Source organism: Setaria viridis, chromosome 9, assembly GCF_005286985.2.
Source record: "Setaria viridis chromosome 9, Setaria_viridis_v4.0, whole genome shotgun sequence".
NCBI classification, from domain to species: Eukaryota; Viridiplantae; Streptophyta; class Magnoliopsida; order Poales; family Poaceae; genus Setaria; species Setaria viridis.
In genome coordinates, this window is record NC_048271.2 from 51,904,904 (window position 1) to 51,926,587 (window position 21,684).

The window sequence follows — 21,684 nt, forward strand, 5'->3', positions numbered from 1 at the left end:
CCGACATGACTGCATCATGGCATTGCCACACGCTGCTGGGTTTTTGCTCTGTTAGTTTTTACCGAAAGCTGCCTGTGTATGAACTATGAATTGAAAAGAAATAAGGTCACATACTCACAATCGTGCCCAAATGATCATTACTGCCACTGCTAGTTCGGTGGGACGGGGAAATTCAGGGGCAGTTTCGTCAGCACGTCGAAGAGATCCGGCAGTACCGGCCGCTGGCCGGCACCAGCTTCCGAGCTCCTCCTCGGTCACGCTGCACTTCCGGCCTACTAGTACTAGGCTACTACGACTTGGGAGACCGGTGTCGTCTCGCCCGCTTTCAAAAATCATAAAACCAAAGCACTCTCTCCACTAGCGCCCCCGCTGCCTCCTCTCTTTTTCCCGACCCCCGGAGCCGAAGCAGAGCCAGAGCGACGCGCCACCACCGGCGGGCGAGAGGGCATGGCGGGGGCCGGGGAGAAGGTGGACTACGTCTTCAAGGTGGTGCTGATCGGCGACTCGGCGGTGGGCAAGTCGCAGATCCTTGCCCGCTTCGCCCGCAACGAGTTCAGCCTCGACTCCAAGGCCACCATCGGGGTCGAGTTCCAGACCCGCACCCTCGTCATCGACCACAGAAGCGTCAAGGCCCAGATCTGGGACACCGCCGGCCAGGAGAGGTACTACCATCTGCCGCGCCCGTCCACCTCCCCGCTCTGCTCCCGATCCTCGCCGCTGCTTTAGTCACTAATAATCTCTTGCACAATTCATGCTCGTCGATCTGTTTCTCTTGCACATTAGATCTCTATGGACTGTAGCAGTAGCAGAAACGGTTGAGCGCAATGGTAGATCTCTGCTGCTGAAATCTTTGCCTTTTAGTGAGTTCACACCTACCTTACCAGCACAAGTACAATGTGGTGCTAGGTGAGTAGATCTGGCACTGGCAGTTCTACGCTTACGGCGGAGTGCTTGCTAAAGTTATGCGTATGCTTCAGTCAGTATAGTTGACGAGGCAAGGACGATCCCAGTCATTTCTGTTTACTGCTACTTACTCTGTGGTTTCAGAGACCATAATTGAGAAAGTTAATGTGTGGTACAGTTAGTAGTAGTTCCGCATTGCTCTTTGATAGAAGTTGTTTGACAGCCGGATCTTGGGTTGATGGGAACAATATTATTCGAATTCTGAGGTGATTCAGAGTTACCTTGTACTTCGCTCATCTGCTGTCTGATACCTGACGGGCTTTGATGCACAAATTGGCAATGCCTTCAAAGTTCCTGGTGATTCTGAGGTACAACAAATGAATAGGCCTGCCGTACTAAGAAATGCTGTGCAAGAATTTACATCCATTGAAGAAAATTTGTTTGTTGGAAACCTCTATGATGGGAAGATTGCCAAGTTGGTTGAGTCTGAGCTCAATTGCTTGTGCACTATGTCATGGTTCCTTGTTTTGTTTGATCACAACTCACAAACTCTTGTCAAGTTGTCATGTGGCATCCTGTTATTTTGCAACAATGCGGCTGCAGCTGCCGCTGCTGTGCAGCCCAGCCGTTCGGCTGAGGCCAAGTAGCAGCAGCTCGGCTGCAAGGCAAAGCAAATTTCAACAGCTGCAGGGCAAAGCAAACTTTGATGGCTGCAATAGCTGGCTGCAGCCAACACTACCGAGCAGGCCCACTAGTGTAGCCTGTAAGACATGATTAGGTCCTACTGAACAATATAGGATACAAGCATCAAATCGCTCTTTCTAATATCATTGATTTCTCTGAGGTCTATCCTAAACTCCTAACTATTGACGAGAAAATTTAGAATGTGCATGATTATTATACTATTGAGTGTTCTGCCTATTTACTTAAGAGTACCTCATGACATTCTGGTGTTCTTTTAGCGTTTTAATCAGTGGGTGCTGACTCATGGAAAGCATTTCATATATTAGGTTCCGATTCATATCATGGCCTCAGAATTTAGCATGTTTGGTACATTTTTTAATGTTCTGGATTTTTGCACCTGCCTTCCATCAATTGTTTTGGATTTTTCTTCAAGGACATGTCATGCTGACTACTCCCAACTACTGCAGGTACAGGGCTGTGACAAGCGCATATTACAGAGGGGCACTGGGAGCTCTTCTAGTCTATGACATCACCAGGCGCCAAAGCTTTGATCATATACCTCGGTGGCTAGATGAACTCCGTGCCCACGCCGACAAGAACATAGTGATAATGCTAGTTGGCAACAAGAGCGATCTTGAGGAGCAGCGAGCCGTGAGTACTGAGGATGCCAAGGAGTTCGCCGAGAAGGAGAACCTCTTCTTTCTGGAGACCTCCGCACTCCAGGCAACAAACGTAGAGAGTGCTTTCCAAACTGTCTTGACAGAAATTTTCAAAATCCACAGCAAGAAGAACATGGTGTCCGAGCCAAAGAGCAATGGGGCTGCCCCAGCAATGCCAGGCAAGAAGGTCCTTGTCCCAGGTCCGGCGCAGGAAATCCCTAAGAGCAAGTGTTGTAGTTCCATGTGATGCTTCTGAGTTTGGTGTTATGTGTGCTGAATATATTCCTGCAATATTGTTTTTGTTGTAAATCCCTGCCGAAATACTCAGATTTTGGCGGGTTGAAACACTGTTGTATTTTATATTTTTGTCACAATTGTGACATGAGGGGAAGCATGTGCTAATGTCTTACCGTTCTTGACTTCTTGTTCTCCAATTGATACTTTTTTTCCTGATGGAAATATCTATAGCACTGATTGTCTTTCAGATGTCAGTCTCTCACGATGTTAAGTGCATTTTCCCGTTTGCCAAGAAGAATCCAGAAGATAGAAAATCAGCTCAAAAATTACAAAAGTCTGTTGTAGAGGGACCCTGAGCCTGTATTGGGCCTGTGATGTAGCGGCCTGTCAACCTTCCACCGTTGGAAGCGTGAGAGTGAGCCGCACAGGCCACTACCAACTTGGAACGGGCAGGACCAGCAAGGGCACACCACAGACTCAAACTCAGAGTCCGCACCAAGCATCCACACCACCTTAATGCCCCCACTTGGGTTACAAGCCCGTGCAACCGAGCTCGGCGAGGATGGCTCCCGAGGACGAAATTTAAGGTGGTGCGGCGCTACTTCGGGTGGCGAGGTGGTATTAATCTGATGAATAGGCGACTGGTGCAGTGGCTCGGAAGTGGCTTCCTTTCAACCTTCTGGCAAAGTGTCAACAAAATTGTTGTGATCTCCAGCCGTGTAGAATCTGGAACTGGTGACTGCATGGATGATTCAGATTTAGCGCTGCGCAGTAGTATTTTTCGTGTTGGTGTTATTGAGCCTTGAACATTTAGTACTTGTTAGAGAAGTCTTCACATGACGAGATTTCTCCCAGAAAAAAAAAACTAATCACCTGACGCTTCTCCTTTCTGACTGATATGCTGATGCGCACATATTATGGCTTTGCAAGAGCGTGTAGGAGGGTAAGCGTAACCTTGAATCAAGTGAAATGGTGTGCATCACAGGCGAGGAGGGAAAAGGAAAAAAGAAAAATAACGGCGTAGAGGGAGGGAGGGGCCGGTGCCAGCGGTCCAACGGCCCGTTGCCAGTTTTGCCCAAAATCACGGCCCATAGAAAACGCCAAAGCAGATTCGCTGTCTCGTATTGGATACTGGGTTTCCAGCCATGGGATGTCACAGCCCTGTGGGCTGTGGCGTGGCTTCCCGTGGCTGGGAAGCAAGCTCGCCCTACACTCTCTCGTCGCGGCAGCGACCACAGCGTCGCTCGCTTCATCGTGCATTCCCCCGCGAACGTGCCGGCCGCGCGAACAAGCAGGTGGAGGACGGGCACCCCGCACTCCTCGCGCGCACGGCCAGGCGGCGCCAAACGCTCACACGGACCCCTGCCGTCTCTAGCCATGGGCTGGCTCGACGCGACTACGTGGGGGAGTCTAGGCGCCGGCGGTGCGTTCGGCCGTTTCCCGGGAGAGAACTCACGGGCCTGTCTCGACGCGGCGGCATTCAGTATCCTCTGGAGTTTCCGATGATTGCCCAGCCCATGCCAATAGCTGATCACAATGGCTATACGCGAGAGCATGGCCGCATGGGTGGAAATGGCGTTCGTGTCGCACCGTTTGAGATAGGGTGTCAGAGTGGTGCTGGAGGTGGAGGATCAGTGGATCCATCCATGGCCAAGGACGCCGTCGGCCGCGGGCCGCCCTAACGCCGCTGTGCAGCGTGCAGCACATGGTTTCTTTGCCAGCGATGGCCAGACAGCAAGTTCAGTAAATTCTAGGCGCGGTAAACCAATCAAACTTCAGACCTCAGGATCTATTCCAGAACATGCGTGGCAACGCGATTCTCGGGGCAACGCCGGCACAGGGCTGGACGGCAGCTGAGGACTACGGCGAGGCCGCCGGCTGCGATCCACCCGGTGGGTGCCCAAGATTTTGCTCGCACACTGCTCTATTCAAACACTCGTGTGCCCCAGAGAACGATTGAACGACGTGGGGAGCCTCTAAGCCGTTGGATTTGGAAAAGGGTGCTCACCCGTGACTTTCACTTGTCACCCGCCCAGCCCGCCACTACCACACTCCCTGCCTCCTCCTCCTCGGCGCCCTCGCTATCGCTTCGCCCAGCCTTATCCATGCAGGCCCAGCAGCGAGAGCACCTCTGCCGCTCCCGGACGCCGGCGCCCGCGACGCGCTTCGTGGAGCGCCGCGCCTAACCTCTCCCGGACTCACAATCCTCCCGGCTCCCGCGCGGCCGCAGCTGATGCCGCTCGCCGGAATAGCCCTCGCGCCTTTTCTCCTGGTCACTCCCCTCGCGCCTTCCCCTCGCCGTAGCTGCGTTGCCACTGCCGCGGCGAGAAGGCCAAGCGCTCTTCGGCGTGCTCGGTGCTCGGCTACAGCAGCTTCCGGTGAAGCCGAGGAGTTCGGCGAGCTGTCACGCGCGACGTTACTCTGGAGGGCGGCGAAGCTGCCCATATACTCCGTGGCGCTTGTGCCACTCACGGTGAGTCATTTACGACGACTCCCTACCTCGCTAGTGTGATGTGTGCCGTCAAAGCAGACAATTGGGAACCGTACCACAATTTTAGAAAAATTTCCCTTTTCTTAATTCCGAATTTGATGCCTGCAATTCAAGTAGTTTTACACTGATCTTCTACGTGATTTGAAATTTTAGATGCCTTGCCATATGACACTCACATTTAAGGGTCGCTGCAGGTAGGGAGCGCTTCTGCTTATCATCACGCAGGGCTATTCTTTGCCAGACGCTACTTCACTATCTTGGCAGCGGCAGTCCTTGTGATCACTTGGCTCAATCTGAGGTAAAAATTAATTATTTTAAATGAAACATCATTTTCAATGTAATGCCAATTTCTTCAAAATGGACCGATTGTATGGATTAGCCAGAAAACGTATAATAGATATTTCAGAAGACTAAGTCCTCTGTCTGACTTCATTGCAGCAATGATGTCTTTGATTCGGATACTGGGGCTGATAAGAACAAGAAAGAATCTGTTGTTAACATTATTGGCAGGTACTGCACACTTGTTTCAGAGATCAAATAACACTATAAATTAGATGGCTTGCATGGTTGGTTTTAGAAGTGAAGCATGATGTTATGGTGTAAAATCTGCTTATGCAGTCGAGCTGTGACACAAAATGCTGCAAATGTTTCTCTTTTACTCGGCTTTGTGGGGCTATTTTGGGCCTTTGCAGAAGCCGGGGATGCTAGATTCATTTTCTTGGTGATGTGTGCAATCTTCTGTGGTTATGTTTATCAGGTAATAATATCTCGTACCCGCTTTTCAAGGAACCATGTGGTTATCTCGTATATCTTAATATTCTGTGCCATTAGTCAGACCATATATACACTTGGTTCTTTGCATTTGACTTTGAATTCTTGTAGACATAATTGTATTTAGAACCATGTGTCAGTATATAAGGAGCAACTGTAATAGTTGCATTGTTTACTTTCATTATTCTGACTATGTGATATTTCTCAGTGTCCTCCATTTCGATTAAGTTATCAGGGACTAGGTGAGCCCTTGTGTTTTGCTGCTTTTGGTCCATTGGCAACCACAGCTTTCTACTTCTCAAACAGCAGCGTAAATATTTCAAGGTAACCATCAGTTGCTGCAGTAGAACACAATTAGAGACAATACTCAATTCACTTGAAAAGTTGAAATCAACGTAAATGGTATCTCTTGAAATACTGTAATATGTCAGTGGAAAGGTGGTGCTCCCTCTCACCAAAACAGTCGTAGCTTCATCAGTCCTAGTTGGGTTGACAACTACTTTGATACTCTTCTGCAGCCATTTTCATCAGGTACAATTCTGACTCGACAAAAAAGAAATTCCCAATGTAGGATTACATTATCACTTTGATATATATGGGACAAAATCCTTACAGCAGATATACCCTTATATTCTATAGATTGATGGAGATCTTGCTGTTGGAAAGATGTCTCCCCTGGTATTTGTTCTATCTAAGATCAAGTTCTAAATTGCTTTGGCAATTTTTACTCGCCTATGTTACTTATTTGACTATAACAAGGTTCTTTGTATGTGAATTTGCAAACAGGTAAGAGTTGGCACTGAAGCAGGATCACGAATAGTGGCGGTTGCTATTGCCATGCTTTACATTCTTTTGGCTGCATTTGGCATAAGCAAAGCTCTTCCATCAGCTTGCACTGTAAGCTACTAACAGCTGATCACACTGCTGCATGTAGATTTTTTTTATGGGGTGCTTCGTGTAGAAATGTTGACGCTGAACATCTAACTCAACCATCATCGAAAATATTTCAGGTCCTTTGTGGACTTACTCTGCCTGTGGGCAAATTGGTTGTGGACTATGTGCTGAAAAATCACGAGGTAAAAAATGCTCTTCTCAACTGCCTTCCTCTGAAAGTGAGCATCCTGTGCTGATACAGTTTGAGATTACGCCTCCAGGACAATGCCAAGATTTTCATGGCGAAGTACTACTGTGTGCGGTTGCATGCTCTGTTTGGGATGGCGCTGGCTTCTGGTTTGGTCTTGGCCCGAAATGGTGTACTAGCCTGACAAATGAGCAACCTTGAAATCCATGAGATAATCCGGAGCACCCAGCGAATACACAGCCTTCCACTGTGTTCTGAACTTCTGATTCGGCAACAGAACAGACTGAACGTTGAGAATGATTGCAGCACTGAGCTGGTGCAGTTTTGCCAAGAAATGGAGAGGAAATGCCAGGGAGGTACTAGATGTTGCTGCTTGAGTGAATGAGTAGGTTTGGACGTTCGGTGCCTGAGCCTGAGTTGATTTGCTTCACAGCATCCGGTTTTTGCCCAAGGAACACGTCTTCTACGCTTTGACTGGCTCGGCTTGCTTGTGCACGGTCAGATTACCGTTGCATGTAGAGGAGGATTCCAGTATGAATTGAATTCCAAGCCAGGACGTACGAGTCATGTTCAAGCGTTACTTCCCTGTACAAACGTACGAACTGATAATGCATACGACCATGCGGATTTCCGGGCTTTCATTCACACCCTTGTGTTTCACATTTTGCCTTCCCTGGTTGGTGGTTATCCAGCTACCGTGTAGGGTTTGTAATTGTAATGCCTTGTTTCCATCTCTTTGTTCAGACAAGTAAACAATGTTAATACAACCAAACATGTAAAACAAATACTTCTGCTGCAAGTGTTGCCCCATACTGGTCGATCCTTACACTGACACACAGTCAAAGCCATGCTCACACAACGTGATGCGCAGAAACCACACAGCCCGGCATGAACCCAACCTGGATGGCGTTGGCAAACTGTGAAAGATAGCAGAGCAGCTGGTGAAGAGCAAAAAATATTCAAAGAGAAATATTGCGAGTATAGAAAGCATTCAAATGATAAAAGGTACATTAGGAAATTCTTGTTTTGACCGTACAAACGCCGTATACAGGAAGAGGAGAGAAAATACTGGCATCTTCTCAGCACATCACTTTCCAATTGGACTTGAAGTAACTGTTGCCCTGTCATCGATCTTCGACAGAAATGGACATCTGTGCTTCTCAGCTCCCCCTTTTCAATCAACTTGGTTCACAGTAAAATTCTCCTAAGTGGAGCATCTCACCTTCCATCTGACCACAAACTTAGCAAGTGTGCAAAGGCAAACAAACACCTTTGGTGCAACGTTGACAACTTGTGACTTGACCAAAGCTTATGGAAGGTAAAAACGCAATGGGAAAACATAGATTTTTTTTGCTCTTGCCGGTCATTCAGTGACCAAAAATGTTGACTCAACATCTGATTATCAAAAGCCAACACTCCCACCGATCCAACCCTTTTTTAGCTCAATTGCAAAGATAGCATTACTGACCTTACCAATAGTTAGGAAGCATGACTGCATGAGGAGCCTTGTCTTGTGACTAATTGCCCCTGGAAGTTCTGGAGTTCAATACTTCAATACCCACGCAAAAGCTAATATAATACGCATGAATCATGATAAACAAATACAAGCCATGATTAACAAGAGAAAAGGCAGAGCCAAACGGCGATGTGTCACCAAACATGCTTTACAATTCATGTGATCATAATTAGACAAGCCATCGTACACCACAAAACAAATGACGTCCATGTCACACAAGAAATCAATGCTTAATTGCAATTGCCTACCGAACAAAATCTATCATGATTCATGAACAAGGATCCAAATATCAACCACAGAACAAAGACCAAGTATATAGACCCAATCACATGCACAAGAAGCCAGATTGGATTAGTTCCTAGCCTTTTGACCTCACAAGCAGGAACACTGTAAGCTAGCTAAAATTAGTTTACTGCAAGAGGTGCCAGGCAACAAGAGTTGATGAGTCCTATCGAAGATAATACCATAATCCTAAATAAATTTTGCATATGAGATTCTGCCATACATATTGCATAAGCTTTGTTACAAAAAATTAGCCAAACATGAGCAATCCATCGGTTGGTTGCCAAACGCCGCACGTCCCATGTACACCAACAAAATATCAAGGCAGAGCACGCTAGGAAAGAAAAAAAGAATTTTTGAGCTAAGGTTTGAGTTGGAGCTAACAGAATGTGATTGTATTGCTGCTTCCTCCTTTCCTCGCCGCCGCCTCGCCAGATCTCTCCTACCCAGCCGTATCTACACATCGGCGGCGGCGGTGGCGGCGGCTGCTGCATCGGTGGCTTCCTGGGTCACGGGTCGCGGACGCGGGGGCTGGTGGCCGGCATCGCCACGCCGGGCGACGGCGGCGTCCGCGGCGAGGGCAGGCAGCCGAATCCGAGCGGCGACGTTGGCACGTGGATCGGCGAGGGCATCCCGCGGAGGCGGCGCATGTAGGCGGAGATGGGCGACTCCGCGGTCATGCAGACCGCCGGGAGCGGCGGGAGCGGGGAGAGCGCCGGCGGGGGCGGCGGCAGGATGGGCACCGGGCGCGGCGGGGCCAGCGGCGGCGGCCGGATGCGGTGGAGGCGGGAGGGTATCGCCGTTGGCGGCGGCGGAGGCGCCATGATGGGAGGCGGGGGAGGCGCCATGATGGGCGGAGGTGGCGCCATGGCCGCGGCGGCAGCGGCGGGGGCGGCCGGGGCCTGGGGCGGGAGGAGGTGGGACGGGGAGCCGGTGAGCTTCTGCACGACGTCGCGGAAGTCGGACTTGTCGATGTTGTAGACCGGGGGCTGGGGAGGCGGGTGGTCGGCGGGGATGGACGACGCCTGCGCCGGTGGCGGCGGTGGGAGCGGAGGAGACGGGCGGGGAGGCTGCGGCGGCGGCGGGGAAGGCGCCCTCATCGAGGAAGCGGAAGCGGATGCGGGAGCGGAAGAGGCGGAGGTGGAGGACAACTGCTTGGAGATCTTGTAGGAGGCCTTGTTGAGGGACTTGAGCGAGGATGCGGCGGTGGATGCCGAGGACGGTGGCGGCGGCTGCGGGAGGTTGGGCTTGTCCATGACCATGGTGGATTGGCGGAAGAGAGCGGGGGCTCGGCGAGGAGGGGAGTGGGGGGAGATTGGGATTTGGGGAGTGAGGAAGGCAGTAGGGAGGCCGCGGATGGATGGATAGGCGACAGGCTCTTCTCTTCTGGGGCAAACCAAAAGAGGCGCAGTGGGCAGTGCGGTGGTAGCAGTGTGTCTGGCTACCGCACCCCCGAGCCGCCGACTGCTGGGTGCTCAGCGCTTCAGCCGCTCTCCTCTCCTCCGTCGACGCGCTGCAAAATCCGGCGGAGCATTTCGCCTCTGGATTCTGGAATGCAGCTTCGCGAGGTTTCACTCTGATTTCTTGACTACTTTTACTGCTAATTCTCCGGTGATTAATGTATTCGTGTGAAAGAGTATGTACGCACTATGTGGACCTAACAGCTCGACGAACAGCAGCAGATAAACCTGCTGAAAAATCGCGCATGGACATTTTCCTGTGGTGATTACTGATTTCAGGCTCCCACGAGGGGCATTTTGAGCGGAAGCAGCCAGATTTGCCATGGCCCCAGGAGCAATCACTGCCGCAACAAGAAGCCGTACGACCACACGATCCACACTGGCCCGCCGCTGGACCACACGCCATCAAAGTAAGATACTGCCGCTAGAAAGCAGTCGAAGAAGAAGGAGCAGCGGCAAGTAATCTACGGGCTGCTACTGCTAGGATTAGCCTAACCTACCGTGGAGGGGATGAAAAGGTGCGCTCGAATGGAAGGGGACGCGAGGCGTAAAGACAAGTCCCGAGAGATTACGAGGGGCGATTAGCGGAGGAGCCATGTGATGTGAGGCCGTAATCGGGGTGCCCTGCTTTTTGTTTTGTTTATTTTAGACTCCGATCGCTTTCGGGGCTCTTAAAAAACGACACCACGCACGGGGAGCTGCTTTGACCGAAAGGGTGTCTTTGACCGGCCGAGGGCAGAATCGTCCCTTCAGATGGGGCCAGCTAGCTGGAGCCGGCGAGTACGTACTGCGGTACTGGTACTGGGAGGAGTTGCACGCAAAAGATTTTCTTATCTTATTCCCCTCATTGCAGGGCAGAGAAAAAAAATGAAAAGGACATGTGAGCCAAATAACGAAATGGCGTTTGATCTTATCGTTGCAACCGGTTGGATTAAGCGAGTTAACATTCAGAAGTATTATGGGCGTTAGGGGGTGTTTGGATCTTTAATCCGAACTAAAAAGTATCATGGGTGTTAGAGGGTGTTTGGATCTTTAGTCTGGACTAAAATTCATATCGCATCGAATATTCGGAGGCTAATTAGGAGGACTAAATATAAGCTAATTATAAAACTAATTACACAGGATGGAGGCTAATTCCCGAGATGAATCTATTAAGCCTAATTAATCCATCATTAGCACATGTTTACTTTAGCACCACATTGTCAAATTATGAACTAATTAGGCTTAATAGATTCGCCTCGCAAATTAGCCTCCATCTGTGCAATTGATTTTGTAATTAGTCTATATTTAATATTCCTAATTAGCATCTTAAACATTCGAATGTGACAGGAATTTTAGAAGCTCTCGAAGAACCAAACGGACCTTAGACTTCATCAGGTAGGACTGCATGTTCTGGTGTGTACAGAAGATCACAACAGGCTGCAGGCCTGCACCATGTTCCAGGGAAACACAGAACAATTGCAAGACGAGTTGTCGTTATGACATTGCATCCGGAAGAGGTAACCGCCGACCTTTACAGTATCATTAGCATAATATTGTTTAATTTGTGACGAACGAGATCATCAAGTGGCGCACACAACACACCTCGGACGTGTCCAGACCGAGAAGTGCCAGTGCCGCGGGTAGAGTATGTACGTAGAGAAAGGAGATAGTACGAAGAAGAGCGCCGCACATCGTGCAGAACCCCCACAAAACTAAACCCAGCTGCACTGCCTATATAGAAGTGTTAAAAAGCGGTTTGGTGGCTGTTAGTGGGCATGGATGACGAACCGCGATCCGGTCTCTCCTCGAGCTGGAAAGGGCGCCATGGGTCCTGTTATGTGTGTGCGATTGCAGTAGGTATCAAAGGGGAAGGAGGCATCTCATACAGAAAGAGAGGAGACAGGAATATGCAGAACGCTTAACCAACCATTTTATTTCATTTTATTTTTGGGAAAAGCGGTGACAGGTTTTTTTTTTGGAGGGGGAAAGTGGTGACAGGTACAAAATGGGTCCGACGTTTGGAAAAGAAAGGAATAAGAAGTCTGGAGGCGTGGCTCATGACGATGCTCCGTGGGTTCGAATTAGGCCCAGTGAAACAGTGTGAGCGGACTAGCCGAGGCCCAGTGGGACGAAGCCTTACTTTTGAGCATTCGGTGGACCGGGCTAAACTGCCAAACTATCGCGGGTCCCAGAAGCCGAAATTTTGGGCCTTCGGTGAACTTTCGAGACTTCAGTTTATCAGGCTCAACAATTTTACAGGCGCGCTTGCTTCCCGACCACGTGAAGCCACGCCACTACGCCACGGGGGTGTGGCACCCGCCACGCTATAGTGGTATGGCATCCTATGATTGGAAACCTACAACCAAAACATGGATGGGATCAAGCCCATGCACAGTGGACCGGGCTAAACTGCCAAACTATCGCGGTCCCAGATATTGTTCGGGCCTGTTAGGCTCAAATTGTTAAAGTTTAACACCCGTCACATCGGATATTTGGATGCTAATTAGAAGTATTAAACATAGACTAATTACAAAACTAATTGCACGGTTGGAGTGTAATTCGCGAGATGAATCTATTAAGCGTAATTAGTCCATGATTTGACAATGTGGTGCTACAGTAACCATTTGCTAATGGTGGATTAATTAGGCTTAATAGATTCGTCTCGCGAATTAGCACAGGATTCTGCAATTAATTTTATAATTAGCTCATGTTTAGTTCTCCTAATTAGCATCCGAACATCCGATGTGACACTGTTAAAGTTTAGCACCTCGTATCCAAACACCCCGAACTTTTGGGCCTTCGGTGAACTTTTAGGCCTCCAGTTTATCAGGCTCAACAATTTTGCAACCAAAACATGGGATCAAGCCCATGCACGTTTGCACTCACGCCGTCACGCGTCGCTGCCTCTTCTAGCAACGTCGAACCTCCCTTTTTTGTTTTCTAAGCCCTTCTCCTGACGGAACCATTTCAAAATCTGGACCCTTAGCTTGGCGCCATCGGCGCCAGCCATCCTGGCGTCAAGGTCCATGCGTAGCTGCTGACGCGGATGCCGATGTGGCAGGGGCTTAGCGCCATCCATGATGGCGCCAAGCTTTGGCGCCATGGATCTTGGCGCCGAGCAATTTACCCCATGCCTCTTGGCGTTTCGAACGAAACAAGTATAATTATTCCGAGGAGTATGCAACAAACTATGTTGTGGTTCAACTAGTTAGGAGGGGGGTTGAACTCAGATCTCTAGGATAAGAAATCAACATCCTAACCAGTTGAACCACAGTATAGTTTGTTGCATACTTCTCATAATAATTATACTTGTTTCGTTCGAAACGCCAAGAGGTATGGGGTAAATTGCTCGGCGTCAAAGCCTACAGCGTCAAGGCTTGGCGCCATCATGGATGGCGCCAAGCCTCCGCCACGTCGGCATCCACGTCAGCAGCTGCGCATGGACCTTGACGCTAGGATGGCTGGCGCCGAGATGTGTAAGCTTAGCATCAGCGTGGATAGCGCCAAGCTAAAGGTCCATATTTTGAAATGGTTACGCCAGCATCGTATTTGTGAGAGTCGGCTAAAAAATAAAAAAGACGGACGTCGAACAGCACCGAAACCAGGCAGAAAGATACCCGCTGGCCCAGCCTTTTGGTCACAGGACGAACAAGAAAGGCCAATCATTTTGGCAGCAGTGAGTAGTGGACTGTGGGACTGGATGGACTGTGACAGACACATGCAGCACGTGCCAATCTAGCCACCGTTCGCTGAGCGCTGTCGATCCACATTAGCGCATACAGCAGATGTGGGAATGGGACCACGATCTAGCCAGGACGGCCGCCGTCGAGCAGCTTTGCATCACCGATCGGCCGCTCGGTCTTTCTCCTTGACGCGAAGCCCTGCATGCTCAGCCAGCGATCGATCGACAAATGCTAGTGATGATCGCAATCTTTCTCAGATGTCGAATCCCAATCGCGCTACAGAAATGCAGACACCAACGACCCTTCATTATCACTTTATCAGAGCACCGAAGAAGTGTGTAAAATTACATACACCACGGCGTGCCCGTTCCCATCTCCAGCTCGGAGCAACAAGGACCACGTAGAGAAGCCATCATCCAATAATTTGCAGGCATTATTGGCTTTCACTTTCTCCCAGCGGCTCTTGAGTTTTGAGCAAAGAGCTCATGCTTCCTTCAGCTACTTGATACCCTCTCGAGAGTCGAGTCTCCACCCTCCAGCACTTCCAACGTAACCTCTCCACTCCACTCCCATGGACGACCAGAGCCCCAAGCCCATCCGCTGCAAAGGTACCACCAGGCCTAGCCCAGATTGCTGCTCCTTATTTGCTTATCTATTATACTGCTCAATCTCTAACCATCGACGACGTGGCAACAAGCAGCTGCGGTGTGCAGAGCCGCCGGCGAGCCGCTCACCGTCGAGGAGATCGTTGTCGATCCACCGAAGGCGTACGAGATCCGCATCAAGATCGTCTGCACCTCCCTCTGCCACAGTGACATCACCTTCTGGCGCGGGAAGGCAAGTATACCATTCAGTCAGTCAGAACTTCAATTCAGGGCTTCAGGCGTACTCTGAACTATCCAGTTCTTCTGATTTCTTTTTACCCCATGTAGGCAGCGACAGCATTTCCAAGAATCTTAGGCCATGAGGCTTACGGGTACGCCCATTCGAATTTCTTTTTCAACAATTTTTTTTTTCATTCCTTTCGTGGGGATCGACGCGACATGAGCTGCGCGTATGCAGGGTGGTGGAGAGCCTGGGGGAGCATGTGGAGGGCTTCGCCGCCGGCGACACGGTGGTGCCGACGTTCTTGAGCCAGTGCGATCGCTGCCCGGGCTGCGCGTCCGAGCACAACAACCTCTGCTCCACGGTGCCCTTCGTCTTCGGCCCCGGGATGCGGCGCGACGGCACCACCCGGTTCCATGACTCCCAAGGGAACCCGCTGCACGACCTGGTCGCCGTTTCCAGCTTTAGCGAGTACACCGTCGTGGACGTGACCCAGGTCATCAAGATCGACCCCGCCGTGCCGCCCAAGCTCGCCTGCCTCCTCAGCTGCGGCGCCAGCACCGGTGACGAACCTAGCAGATGCTCGATCGAGTTTACTTCTACTGACCGGAAGGGCTTAACTGACACTGAAATTGATGCAGGGGTGGGAGCAGCGTGGAAGGTGGCCAAGGTGGAACCAGGTTCATCGGTGGTCATCTTTGGGCTTGGATCCATTGGATTAGCGGTAAGCCCGCTGTCGATGCTGTTTCCTTTCTTCTCACAGATAACTTGTCGAGTCCAACTCAATTATCATACAGGTGGCACAAGGTGCAAAAATGTGTGGAGCATCCAAGATTATCGGTGTTGATCTGAACCCTGACAAAGAGGAAGTTGGCAAGTCCCCTTCTCACTGCAACATGTTTAGCACGGTGTAGAATTTCTTTTTATCTGAAGCCTGAAGAAATGATGCTATTCATAACACAGGGAAATCGTTCGGTGTGACGCATTTTGTTAATCCGTCGCAGTTGGGCAATAGTTCAGTCAGTGAGGTAAGGTCACAATTGCATCAAGCAGATTGCTCCAAAGAAGAAGAACTGATAGTTTCATTCCATTATCTAACAGAAACAAACAGATTGACTCACTTCTTCGTGTTCCCTGCTCAACTACAGGAGATAGGGAAGCTCACAGGAGGTGGTGCTGACTATGGCTTCGAGTGCATCGGCGTGTCGTCGGTGATGACGGATGCCTTCACAAGCACCAAGCCTGTACGGTGTCATCTCATCTCTCCAGATGCATCCTCCATTATCCAACACGCTTCAGAACCACATCCAGATGAGCTGACACCTACAATTCGTGTCGCCAGGGCAAGGGCAAGACGATCATCCTGGGCTTCGAGAAGAACAATGAGCCAATCTCCCTGCCGTCCCTGGACCTCCTGTCCGGCAAGTGCGTCATGGGCTCCTACTTCGGCGGGATGAAACCCAAGACCGACGTCCCAATCCTCGCCCAGAAATGCATGAACAAGGTTACATAAGCACGAACAGGGTTAACATTACATAAGCATGAACAAGGTTACATAATCTTGATCGGAGGTTTCGACCGGCTGATGTGTTTGTGCAAATGTGTGCAGGAGTTGGAGCTGGAAGGGCTGGTCACTCATGAAGTCGGCTTGCAGGAGATCAACCAGGCCTTCAACCTGCTCCTGCAAGGGAAGAGCCTCAGATGCCTCATATGGATGGACGAGTGAAGTGGCAACGGCCGGTGAGTCGTATTCTGAATTTCTGATAATAAATGGTGGAGTAGCTGAATAAGAAAGTCGCTGATTCAATTTGCATGCGTCGCTGATGTGCTGTCCTCAAGGTCGTGTATTATGTTATTTCGGGGGAAAAGCGGTCGTTGCAGGGCAAGTTCATTGGTGTTATCAAATAGATGATCTTATATATTAACATGTAATATTGAGATGACTTAATAAGTCTTATAAGTTGTCGGTTTTCCTTAATTTGTGCTTATGAAAAAAGAAATATTATAAGTTGCATGGCAACAACTCGTACAATAGTGGAATTGTAAATTAGCTTATGAAGCGGTTGTTTCGCGAAACAACATTCTTTTTTTTCTCACCTCCACTTCACCAAAATTTTGCGTGGCACTGCATAGACAACCTATGAGACCTGTTCAAGAGCTGCTGTTCAAGAGCTGCAATAATTGGATAACGTGCCAGCATTACACCTGCCCTAGATAATCTGTTCTAGGGAAGTGGTCTAGTTGTGGCTGATAGTTGAACTTGACGCAACACAGTTTGGTCTCTGACTCTGAGTTCGAAATGCACAGGAGTCCAGTCTGTGCAATTGCAGTACGTAGCAAAGAAAATGGGAGAGAGAAAATTATGTGCAGAATGTTTAAGAAACCAGTTCGGCAAAGCAATAGCAGAAATAGGTTTAAGTTTGTGCAATGCGCCACACTACGCCATCATTACATCAGGGGCAGACCTAAAGGCCAAAAACTAAGCGCAGGGCTGGTACTTCCTCCGGTTTTTTTTAATAAAGCGTAATTCAAAATTTATAATTTTTTATTATAGTCACTATTTTTTATATAATGTAAACTTGAAATAATTAGATTTGATTAGTACTCTCTAATGATCATAAATTTATAATCATAAATAATATAATATAATATACTTCTCTCAAAAATAATATAATACAAGTCATGTTATACCTTATAAGGACTGAGGGAGCAGTGCAGCCTTTCTAGCTTCTCGATCTTAAATTCGTTGAAGTATGAGAATCGGAGTAGGGGCATATGCCCCCACTAAAACTTTTTTGGGTCCCATCCTATAATCTATATATAATATATATAATATATAGAAGCACCCCACTAAGATGCATTGATTGCTAATTCTCTGGTACGTGGTGCAACCAATTATTTGCACCGTCCGATCTAAAAAGCTTCACATTCTGACCGTCTACAATCCACTAAATATTCATAATTATTTACTTGCTTTTCATTAATGCCCCCATAAACCGTTTACAATCCACTAAGGGTTCTTAATTATTTACTTACTTTTCATTAATGCCTCATAAACAGTTTTTTCTAATAGAAAAATAGCAAATAGTACAAATACTATCACTACTTTGTTTTAGTGACAAAGTAGCTGCAATATTATTAATTTAGTTTTGATTAGGATGGGATACAAACCCTCCTTTTCTTGACTCTTTGATCGTTCTCCTAATAAGATATGCAATGGATTGTCTAAACAATGCTCAAGGAAAGTTTATCTAAATATCATATCTATATCTATATATGTTATATAGAAGCAAACCACTAAGAAGTATTTATTGTTATTTATCTCTTCTCTCAAACAGCTACATCATCTTGATTATTGTAACCATCTGATCAACTTCGTGCACATTTTATATCCATTAGATACATGTCTTATTGGTTTCTTTCTTCTCCATCCATTAATTAACCAAAGAGTAACTCAAAAGTCTATGATTTTTATCAAAGAGGTCGCTCACATGGCTTTCAACGTAATCTCTACAAGTGCACCATTTATACGAGCAATTAAACAACCACAGTGGTTCATAGCTTATCAAAAAGCTCTCTCAAATCCCGCAGCAACACTCGGGGAATCACCTAGTTACATAACAAGCACAACCATGGACAATTATGTGGGATGGGACATGCACGATTTGGACAGTCAATTTACCGGTAACGGCTAAGGCTAGTGTGGAGCTGTACACCTATGAGCATGTTTAGGTGGGTTGAGAGTGCCAAATCATCTCTAGATGGTATTGCCACAGGGGCACACACATGGCATCCAATACATCATCAGTTCATCAGTAGGAAAGTTGGTTCCATAAAAAGTTGGCTCCATGACTTTCCAAATTTGAGATTCTTGAGACTTATCGAAGTCTTGAATGGCTCATATGGTTTCCATAAAAAGTTGGCTCCATGACTTTCAAAGTTTGAGATTCTTGAGACTTATCGAAGTCTTGAATGGCTCATATGGTTTGCTAACGTAGCCACAGAAATAGACAATAGTCTGATTGTAGGTGCACGAGTGATATGTGTAGATTGTTATTAATGGAGGACACATATAAACAATGAGGCGGATGTGAATCTTTTTGGAGCGAATTCCCTTAATGCCGCTGAAAATTATACTACTTCTCTTATTACTATCCAAATTATCCGATTCGCTTCACTGCCGCTACTTCAATTTTCCAATCCCTCGACTGCCATTATCATCAATTGGCCGGTAAGTTGCTGTTATCTTGAGGAGAAAAGATGATTATACCCTCCCAATAGAATGTTGACTGACTTGGCCTGTGCTCGATCCACTTCCTCCTCGGGTAGCGCCGCCGGTCCCCTGCCTCCCTCAGTGGTGAGCCGCCCGCGCCCTCCCCTGCTTCCAATCCGCGGCGAGGTGGAGGTCAAGCACTGACTTGGTCGTGAGCTCGATCCCCTTCCGTCACGCCATCTCACCGGCGTGGGCGGCGACCACGGTGACCTTCTTGTCGCAGCAGGCGTCTTAGACGGCGAGCCTCGCGGTCGCCCGGTCCTGGAAGTCAGAGAGGTCCCGGCGGAGGTGCGCATTCTCGTCGGTGAGGCGGTCGCATCATCGGCGGAGCACCTCGCAGTCGAGCTCCGTCTGCTCGAGCTTGGTCCTGGCCTGCCGGTTCTGGAACCAGACCTCCACCTGCCACGCGCTCCTGCTTCCCGGAGGTCGCCGTCGTTGCCGCCCTGGAACGTCATGGCCTTCTTGCTCGGCCTAGCACTAGTACCGCCACGAGTGGACGAGGGGAGGGAAAACGGAGGAAAGAGTCATGCAGCTCTCTTGAATTGGCAGTAGATAAGACCAGATGTAGGGCCATGCTATCATTGGAAGAGGGGTAATCTAGCCAATGTAAATAATGGGAAACACATGTTCAGATGGTGGGTCCGTCTTGTTAGTGAGAAGAAATTTAACAGTCATCGATGGTAATGGCAATTAAGGGACTGGAAAATTGATGCAGTGGCAACGTAAGGAATTGAAGAATTTGAATGGCAATGAGGGAGGTGGTATAATTTTCAATTGGCATTGAGGGAAACTGCTCATCTTTTTGAGTTGAAAATTTCAATCTTGATTTTTCTCTTACAACATCAATTTTTTCTAAATCCTTTTTAACACTTACTTTCTAGAATTAATGGAACAAAATGACATTCAACATTTGTTTTTCAATTTTCCACAAATATGATATTCTATTCCAACAATTTTGATACTACTTCAACATTACTAAAGAATTGTTTCAACTATTAATGTATCAAATGTTGAACTAGTTTTTTGAAAGTGTTGAATTTTTTTTTATATTGTTGAATTTGGTTTCATATATTGTTGACTCGATATTTTAAAATGCTGATTACATGGATCGTTTAACAAATTTTAATAATATTGAAATCTCATGCTAAAATGTTGAAATAGGTTTGAGTTATTATGGAACCGAAGTAAATTTGAATTGCTGAGTTCAAATAAAATTGCAACGCATTAAATAGAACGAGTGAAAAGAAACGACTAAAAGTGTTGGGAAGAAAGAAAAGTAAAAATAAAAAGCAACCTGTACCCATCAATGCTGCTGGGTGCAGCCGTGCAGGCCACTGCCCCCACTAGCGCTTCCGTATTTGCCTGCTTGACACCAAACATAGCGAATTTTCCATGACGCGCATGAATTTACCAGCAAGCAGGTGCGAACGAAATAGCGACACTCGAGTTGTTATTTGATCCTTTTGGGCTGTGCGACCTATAAATTTCTACATTCCAGAAGTTACACACTCCGTTCATTGCGAAATCAGGTTGTGCTGGAGCTTGAACGATTTGATGGATTATTCCACAATTTTTTGAAAAACTTCCTTCACTATATTTTTTGAAACGTGTACGAATGCAGACGCTTACTCAACACACACAAACATAAACTCTATCCCGATGAATACATTCGAGAAATCAAATCAAAGTTGCGCATCGTATGCATCTTGTCTAGTATTGGAAGAATAGCACCATTAATTCATGTATTTTCTGCAGGAAAATAAAAGCATTGTGCTGAGTTGATGACTCGAGTCTGTTGAAACTCAACCAATTTAGCTACCCTCAGTCACTCAAATCACAACTCCTTCCCTATTTTCACCACCTAAAGCACCATTATTTCAACCACGCAACTAGTTTTTAGATAATGTAAAAGAATTTTAGCTTCAACATTTAAGAAGGGAGAAACCAGTTCACAATTATTACATACAATAACTTTACTGCTACGCTACGCAAATAAAATTCATGGAAACAAAAGTCTCAAAAGCCAACGCGTAAAGTTAAAGATCATCTATGTGGAACGAAAAAATTACATAGCGCCTTCTCTACATCACGACACAGTAGGAACAGGTGCTCTCGATCCTCCTCATTTCGATGCAACATGGCCGTCACACATTCACACCAGCCCGGTCGGAAACGAGAACACCAGCTCCTTGCTTGTTTGGGTTCAACTCTTTTTTTTTTAGGGTCAACGAGGGGAGATCCCCACCTGATTTCATTAGGATCTTGAGCAGGCCAAAGGTCTTGTACATTGATGTTTTAGCAGAGAAAACTGGGGATAGGGGAAAATTTACATTCTTATGTGGGATTACATGGAATTAAACATTAAGCACCAGACGTCGGCTACCAGACGGTCTTCCCGTGAGAATCGCCGGCTCCAGAGACGGGCTTCGTCCCTGCAGCTGCGCCAGAAAGTTGAGTGGCATGGTTGTATGTGTTGGAACACCAGGTCGTTGCGTTGCTTCCAGAGCATCCAACTGACGAGCAGCAGTAGCGTGTAGAACTGACGGCTCGGTACCGTTGCCGGACGACCTACAGTCCACGGGGACTTAACTGAAGCCCCTTCGATTTGAAAGCCCATTGCTCTCCAGATATGCGACGAGAAACCGCACCGGAAGATGATGTGATCACAGTCCTCCGTGTGCCCACAGAGCTCGCAGGAGGAGTTGTCGATGATGTTTTTTCGTACAAGATTTGCTCGGCTCTGAATCCGTTCATGCACTAATAGCCACCCAAAGAACCGCACACGCGGGGGTGCGCGATTTCGCCAGACGAACTGAGCGAAGTTAGTTTGCGCTGAA

The 21,684-nt window shown here is 47.9% G+C and overlaps 4 protein-coding genes across 7 annotated transcripts; 3 read left to right on the forward strand and 1 right to left on the reverse strand.

Moving 5' to 3' along the window:
- The first annotated feature begins 278 nt into the window (after window positions 1-278).
- On the forward strand, window positions 279-2,665 carry LOC117839490 (ras-related protein Rab11D). Its single transcript, XM_034719830.2, has 2 exons — window positions 279-662; window positions 2,055-2,665. Exons 1-2 carry the CDS (start codon window positions 448-450, stop codon window positions 2,491-2,493), a joined length of 654 nt encoding a protein of 217 aa, XP_034575721.1. The 5' UTR covers window positions 279-447; the 3' UTR covers window positions 2,494-2,665.
- Window positions 2,666-4,541: 1,876 nt separating this feature from the next.
- Window positions 4,542-7,625, forward strand: LOC117838040 (2-carboxy-1,4-naphthoquinone phytyltransferase, chloroplastic). 2 transcript variants are annotated; one of them, XM_072290773.1, is made up of 10 exons: window positions 4,542-4,956; window positions 5,169-5,272; window positions 5,413-5,484; window positions 5,593-5,731; window positions 5,981-6,069; window positions 6,177-6,276; window positions 6,385-6,423; window positions 6,532-6,642; window positions 6,756-6,821; window positions 6,900-7,625. In XM_072290773.1, exons 1-10 carry the CDS (start codon window positions 4,717-4,719, stop codon window positions 7,008-7,010), a joined length of 1,071 nt encoding a protein of 356 aa, XP_072146874.1. In that variant the 5' UTR covers window positions 4,542-4,716; the 3' UTR covers window positions 7,011-7,625. The 2 variants fall into 2 exon arrangements, with proteins under 2 accessions (XP_072146874.1, XP_034573798.1); XM_034717907.2 differs by having other exon boundaries at window positions 4,546-4,956; window positions 5,954-6,069.
- Window positions 7,626-8,784: 1,159 nt separating this feature from the next.
- Window positions 8,785-10,038, reverse strand: LOC117838042 (uncharacterized). Its single transcript, XM_034717909.2, has one exon. The coding sequence runs from the start codon at window positions 9,884-9,886 to the stop codon at window positions 9,134-9,136; it is 753 nt and encodes a 250-aa protein (XP_034573800.1). The 5' UTR covers window positions 9,887-10,038; the 3' UTR covers window positions 8,785-9,133.
- A 4,080-nt stretch (window positions 10,039-14,118) lies between these two features.
- Window positions 14,119-16,552, forward strand: LOC117838037 (alcohol dehydrogenase-like 2). Of its 3 annotated transcripts, none has more exons than XM_072290972.1 (10): window positions 14,119-14,357; window positions 14,450-14,590; window positions 14,686-14,725; window positions 14,812-15,298; window positions 15,372-15,447; window positions 15,538-15,602; window positions 15,723-15,818; window positions 15,917-16,078; window positions 16,184-16,314; window positions 16,414-16,552. In XM_072290972.1, the coding sequence occupies exons 1-9, from the start codon at window positions 14,321-14,323 to the stop codon at window positions 16,298-16,300; spliced, it is 1,221 nt and encodes a 406-aa protein (XP_072147073.1). In that variant the 5' UTR covers window positions 14,119-14,320; the 3' UTR covers window positions 16,301-16,314; window positions 16,414-16,552. The 3 variants fall into 3 exon arrangements, with proteins under 3 accessions (XP_072147073.1, XP_072147072.1, XP_072147074.1); XM_072290973.1 differs by having other exon boundaries at window positions 14,126-14,357; window positions 14,812-15,137; window positions 15,216-15,298; window positions 16,184-16,552; XM_072290971.1 differs by having other exon boundaries at window positions 14,121-14,357; window positions 16,184-16,552.
- The last annotated feature ends 5,132 nt before the right edge of the window (window positions 16,553-21,684 follow it).

Bases quoted from the DNA above. Each gene is read 5' to 3' on its own strand.
- LOC117839490 (XM_034719830.2), top strand. From the start codon at position 448: ATGGCGGGGGCCGGGGAGAAGGTGGACTACGTCTTCAAGGTGGTGCTG. The intron at 663-2,054 runs GTACTACCATCT...CAACTACTGCAG, and splicing joins GACACCGCCGGCCAGGAGAG to GTACAGGGCTGTGACAAGCG.
- LOC117838037 (XM_072290972.1), top strand. From the start codon at position 14,321: ATGGACGACCAGAGCCCCAAGCCCATCCGCTGCAAAG. The intron at 14,358-14,449 runs GTACCACCAGGC...GGCAACAAGCAG, and splicing joins CAAGCCCATCCGCTGCAAAG to CTGCGGTGTGCAGAGCCGCC. The intron at 15,603-15,722 runs GTAAGGTCACAA...GCTCAACTACAG, and splicing joins GCAATAGTTCAGTCAGTGAG to GAGATAGGGAAGCTCACAGG.
- LOC117838042 (XM_034717909.2), bottom strand. From the start codon at position 9,886: ATGGTCATGGACAAGCCCAACCTCCCGCAGCCGCCGCCACCGTCCTCG.
- LOC117838040 (XM_034717907.2), top strand. From the start codon at position 4,717: ATGCCGCTCGCCGGAATAGCCCTCGCGCCTTTTCTCCTGGTCACTCCC. The intron at 5,732-5,953 runs GTAATAATATCT...GATATTTCTCAG, and splicing joins TCTGTGGTTATGTTTATCAG to TGTCCTCCATTTCGATTAAG. The intron at 6,277-6,384 runs GTACAATTCTGA...TATATTCTATAG, and splicing joins TCTGCAGCCATTTTCATCAG to ATTGATGGAGATCTTGCTGT.